The sequence below is a fragment of the Antennarius striatus genome, chromosome 16 (assembly GCF_040054535.1).
Source record: "Antennarius striatus isolate MH-2024 chromosome 16, ASM4005453v1, whole genome shotgun sequence".
NCBI classification, from domain to species: domain Eukaryota; kingdom Metazoa; phylum Chordata; class Actinopteri; order Lophiiformes; family Antennariidae; genus Antennarius; species Antennarius striatus.
The window spans coordinates 1440353-1446352 of record NC_090791.1 but is presented as its reverse complement, the minus strand read 5'-3'; the positions used below and the strand labels follow the sequence as shown (position 1 = coordinate 1446352).

The following is a 6000-nucleotide window of genomic DNA, read 5'->3' as shown; positions in this document are numbered from 1 at the left end:
GGGGGGGAGGGAGGGGAGGGGGAAGGGAAGATGGGGGAGGGGAGAGTCAGCAGGTAGAGATGAAGGAGGGAGGGGGGCAGAGAGTTGACGCCTGCGCGCTGGCTCTCCATCCCCTCCGCATCGTCCCCCCCCCCCCTTCTCCTCCCTCCCTCCTCTCTCTTTTTCTGCAGCATCAGTACCACACTCCCTCCCCTCCCTCCCCTCCCCCCTCCCCCTCCTCGCCCTCCCTCCCTCCCCCACTCTCTCTCTCGGTGTCTCTTCCTGCCGGGCTGCGGGGCCACACTGCGACCGCAGGAGGAAGAGGAGGACGCCGCGGAGCGACGAGGAGGCCGAAACAGACGAGCAGAAAGCAGAGGAGGAGGCTTTCACCCCCACCCCCCAACCCCTAAACCCCCCCCCAACTAAACATCCCGACGAAGAAGAAGAGGAGAGGAAGAGGAGCGGCAGAAGGCGGAGACGCGTCACACCGCGCTGGTCCTCCCTCCATCTCTGGAACTAAAGAACATCGAGGAGAGAAAAAAATCGCGTTGGGAATCTCGGAGCGCAAAACGACGAAGGACGCGGTGCTGCCCCCCTCCCCCCCCGGACCAGGGCCGATTCTCTAGCAGCCAGCTCGGCGCGGCGACATCATGAAGGACCGTACGGCGGAACTGCGAAGCGTAAGCCCCGTTTTTCTCCTCTTTCCGCTCCTCTTTCCGCTCCTCTTTCCGCTCCTCTTTCCGCTCCTCTCTTCTGCAGCGGCAGCTGCCGCGCGGCCTCCTCGCCGCCGCCGCCGCGCCGCCGCCTCTCCGCCGCGAGCGCAGCGGCGCGGCGCGGCAGAATAAAAACCCGCAGATGTGCGCCGATTCGACGCGCACGAGCCTAGAGGGTGTTCGGTCTGTTGGGGGGGGGGCGGGGGGGTAAGCACCGGCGTGCGGGGACGGACTGGCCGCCATCTCGCCGCCTCTTTGCCGCCTCTCTGAATTCTACCAGGCGATGCGCGGCGCGGCGCGTTTATACGCAGAGGCCCTGCTCAGGCTTTTCCATCCTCGTGCGGCGCCGCATGCATGATGGGAAAAAAAATGAAGCTGCTCCCATCCATGCTAATTTGTTGCCCATGCATGCGTGCTTGGATGACCTGATGAAGGAGGAGGAGGAGGAGGAGGAGGAACCAAAATGCAGTGAATTTTTTTTTTTTGCTCAGGCCGCAGCGCGCCTCCTCCCTGATAGAACCGCGTGCGGCGGCGGCGGCGGCGGCGGCGCGGCAGCGGCAAATCAGGCGGAGAGCGGATCGATACGCGGCAGGACGGATGAAGCTTTATCTGCTCGTTTTCTGCGCTTCTCCAGTTGTGGCGATGATGAAAAGGGTGGGGGGTGGATGTGTGTGTGGGGGGGGGTTCGCGTGGGGTGGGGGACCCCCCCCCATTGTGCCGAAGCCTCACCCATTTTATGACCGCGGCTCCGCATCGTGTGAGGCTGGGCGGTTTGACGCGTGCGGTGAGAGGAGCGGCGAACAGCTGATGGAGGCGGTTTTTGCGCGGGTTGTGGGGGATTTTTTTAGGAGGGGGGGTGGGTAATGTGGGGGGGGGGGTCACATCAGCTGCTCAAACTCTGCAGCAGCTCCGCCACCCCCATTCCCCCCCCCGGGGTTCAACAGGGTTCGAGTCACAGAACACTCATCTATCATCCATCCATCCATCGGATCAATACCTGATCAGTTGATCAGTGGATGAACGTGTCGAGTTTTACCGCACTGCTGTCCCTCCATCCATCCCTCCATCCATCCCTCCATCCATCCCTCCATCCATCCCTCCATCCATCCCTCCATCCATCCATCCATCCATCCATCCATACAGCCATTCCTCTCATCCATCGTCTCCGTTTTTATTTCATCTGCTTCTTCCTCTCCTCCTCCTCCTCCTCCCTTCTTCCCTCTCTGCACCTCCATCCCTCCATCATCCCTCCATCATCTCCTCCATCATCCCTCCATCATCCCTCCATCTTCTCCTCCATCATCCCTCCATCATCCCTCCATCATCCCTCCATCATCCCTCCATCATCCCTCCATCATCCCTCCATCATCCCTCCATTCCTCCATCCTTCGATCATCACTTCATTTCTGTCATTCTTCTTGTCTTCTCCTTCAACTTTTTTATATTTCCCACCATTTTCTTTCTCTTTTCTTTCTCTCCATCCATCCATCCATCCATCCATCCTTTCATCCATCCATCCTTTCATCCATCCATCCTTTTATCCTTTCATCCATCCATCTTTCTCTTATCATCTCCATCATCACATTCTTCTATTCTTCTTTCACATCCCTTCTCCTCCTCCGTCTCTACCTCCACCTCTGACGTCCCTCACCCCTCCATCCGTGACTCTTCTCTTTCCCTCTCATCCCTTCATCCCTTCATCCCTTCATCCCTTCATCCCTTCATCCCTTCATCCCTTCATCCCTCGTTACTTCATAGAAGTTCATGAATGGTTTCCTGTCGGCCATGTTGGATCACGTCACCCTGCTGATCTGACGTCATCGTCACGGTGACGCCTCCTCCTCCCCCTCATCCTCGTCCACCCCCGGCTCCTCCTCCTCCTCCTCCTCCTCCTCTGACTAACTTTGGTTTTAAACTGAAGTACGTTTGTCTGACACTGAGCTCTGACAAGTGAATGCAGCGTGAGGAGTTTGAGTCTGGTGGGAAGTTTCGCCTCCAATGTTGAACAGATTCTTCACACGCTTCCTATAATCCATCTATAATCAATCTATAATTGATATATAATTGATCCATAATCGATCCTCTAACCTCTAGTCCATCCATCTATTCTTCTATCATCTGTTCTTCCTCTCCTCCATCTTTTCTCCATTATTTCTCTTCTTTCTTCTCTGGATCGCTCCATCGTCATCCACTCCTCCGTCCTCACTTCCTGTTCCTCCTGTCATCATCCATCCATCTGTCCGTCATCCATCCATCATCCATCCATTCATCATCCATCCATTCATCATCCATCCGTCTGTCCATCATCCATCCATTCATCATTCATCCATCCATCATCCATCCATCCATCCATCCATCATCCATCCATCATCCATCCATCCATCATTCATCCATCTGTCCATCATCCATCCATCCATCCATTATCCATCCATCCATCATCCATCCATCATCCATCCATTCATCATCCATTCATCTGTCCATCATATATCCATCATCCATCCAGCCATTATCCATCCATCCATCATCCATCCATCCATCATTCATCCATCTGTCCATCATCCATCCATCATCCATGCATCCATTATCCATCCATCATCCATCCATCCATCCATCTGTCCATCATCCATCCACCCATCATCCATCATCCATCCATCATTCATCCACCCATCATCCATCATCTATCCATCCATCTGTCTGTCATCCATCCATCCATTAGCCATCCATCCATCCATCCATCATCCATCCATCATTCATCCATCATTCATCCATCATTCATCCATCATCTATCATTCATCCATCTGTCTATCATCCATCCTTCCATCATCCATCCATCCATCCATCGTTGTATCAGATTCTTCTAGTCTGACACGTCATGCCTTCATGACATCATCATGGCATCATCAATCAATCAATCAATCAACATGTATCAATTTATCAATCAAAAAACATGCTATCAGCTCCTTGTGACGACTGCCTTTTCACCACCTTCATGATGTTAGCTTAACGTTTTTACCAGCGTTAGCCGCTGAACTTCCTTAGCAACATGCTAATTAGGAGCTAAACCCGTGGGCGGGTTTTTTTGCATGTCAGAATCTGTTCATACGTGACCCGTGTTCAACGGCGGCACTGATGGTTCGTCTTCTTCTTTGGATAGTGCAGGCATGGTGCTGCCCTCTAGTGGTTGTTATTGATCCATTACCCATGGCGATTCCCAGCTGATATACTTCCTGTCGTCTGAGCCCCGCCCCCTCTCGCCGCTCATTTCCGTGAGGAACTCAGTTTTAGTTTAAAACATTAAAAATATGAGTTTGAAATCAAATTTTCAAACTTTTTTATTAAATCTGCTTTAATTAGGTTTTTTTCTTTAATCAGGAAATGAAGTTCAGTGTTTTAACCATCGCTTTGGTTTGTCCTCTGGAGGTTTGTTTGTCACACACACACACACACACACACACACACACACACACACACACACACACACACACACACACACACACACACACACACACACACACCTGCTACCGTCTCGACTGACTCAAGGGCACCTTGAATGCAACGCTTTTCACATTAAAGCCACCCGGCGCTCGCGGTGCGTTCAGGTTCCGTCTCTGACCGTTGTCGTCTGTCAGATGGAAGTGGTGAGAACTAGCGTCATGCAGCTTAGCTAGTTAGCATGGTTAGCATGACAGGGCAGAGCCGTGAGGAACCCGGATGCTAGCTAGCGTTAGCCGCTCCTTACGTGAAGATGTTTATACTCTAAACAGCTAATTGGTGTTCGCTCCAACAGCTACGAGCTTGATGCTAACGATAGCTAACTGGTGTGTGTGTGTGTGTGTGTGTGTGTGTGTGTGTGTGCCAGAGGCCATCCTCCAGCCGAGTCAAGGGCGAAGCGTCCGTGACTGCGGGCTAGTGTCGACCTGCTTTTTATTCCCGTTTCCTGTTTCCTGTTTCATCAAGAGGCATTTCCTGTTTCCTGTTTCCATTGCGACGTGTTTCTGCGGCCGCCATGGAAGCTGAACGCCGTTCAGCGCGCTTCAGGCGCTCCGATTCGGTTCTGGTCCGACTATCTAATCAGAACACGCCTCTAGCTCCTGAGTTCACGTTAGCCTGACTTTAATCCGGTTTAGTTAAACCCGACATGCATGGAGGGCATGTCCGCTAGAGAGGGTACAAGTATAAGATTGAACTGATGTCTGCTGTGGGATAGTATTAGCCTAGATGCTAAATGCTCGCTGTGTTGGTGAAACAAAGTGTTAAATAAATGTGTCGTGACTCGTGACATCACTTCCTGTTTCCTGAAGTAAAGAAAGTCCAAATTTCATTCGTTGGTTCAAAGTCTTAATATTTCTCATTACGATCGTCTCGTCTTCAGCCTCTCATCCGAAATACAGGTCACATGATATACTGGAGCCAATCACAGCTGAATACGGGGCCAGAGGCAGGGTACACCCTAGATGAGTCGCCAGCTAAATTCTATAAATAACTTAAATATTCCAAAAATTCACGTCAAATACAAGAATACATTCCTGTGTGTGTGTGTGTGTGTGTGTGTGTGTGTGTGTGTGTGTGTGTGTGTGTGTGTGTGTGTGTGTGTGTGTGTGTGTGTGTGTGTGGGCGACCGTTCCCCGTAAAGATAGACGTACAGACACACACTCCTACGTAATATTGAACCCACAGTAATCTGCTGACTGAGGACAATCCTCTGTGTGTGTGTGTGTGTGTGTGTGTGTGTGTGTGTGTGTGTGTGTGTGTGTGTGTGTGTGTGTCAGTAGATTGGTCAGTGAGAGACTGGTCATGTGATTTATGGCAGCATCTCCATTTAACGGCCCTGAAATTGTTCCTACTCTCGTGTGTGTGTGTGTGTGTGTGTGTGTGTGTGTGTGTGATGTATTATAGATGTGCCCCTCCCCCATCCACAGCTCACTGAGCAGCCTTGTAACAGAGCAAATATCCTCATCCTCATCCTCGCCCGTCGCCCGCTAAACGTGACTTTCTTACGTCGACCAATCAGAGCGCGGCATGCTGATGACTCACGGTGTGCTGATGACTCGCGGCGTGGGAACCTGTTTGGGTTGGTTTTATGGGTTTTTGGGTTTGTTGATCACCGATCAGGTTCGTCCCTGTCTCTGATTGGACGCGCCTGCCAATGGGAGGCGGGGCGATGATGTCATGATGATGTTGTGATGATGTCACAGGTTTGACAGGAAAACTCGAGTCACGCCGTCAGGAAGGAGAACGTTTGGTTTCCTGGTTTCTGGCCGTCACCTAGACAGGAAGTGATTCAGGTGGAACCGCTGGTTCCGGTTCT

General features: G+C 51.9%; 1 protein-coding gene across 1 annotated transcript in view; it reads left to right on the top strand.

Moving 5' to 3' along the window:
• The first annotated feature begins 512 nt into the window (after window positions 1-512).
• stx1b (syntaxin 1B) overlaps window positions 513-6000 on the top strand; it is a 28078-nt gene continuing 22590 nt past the window's right edge. Inside the window, exon 1 of the mRNA XM_068337639.1 lies at window positions 513-659. Coding sequence (XP_068193740.1) covers window positions 630-659 — 30 coding nt within the window. The 5' untranslated portion in view covers window positions 513-629. The remainder of the gene's footprint in view (window positions 660-6000) is intronic.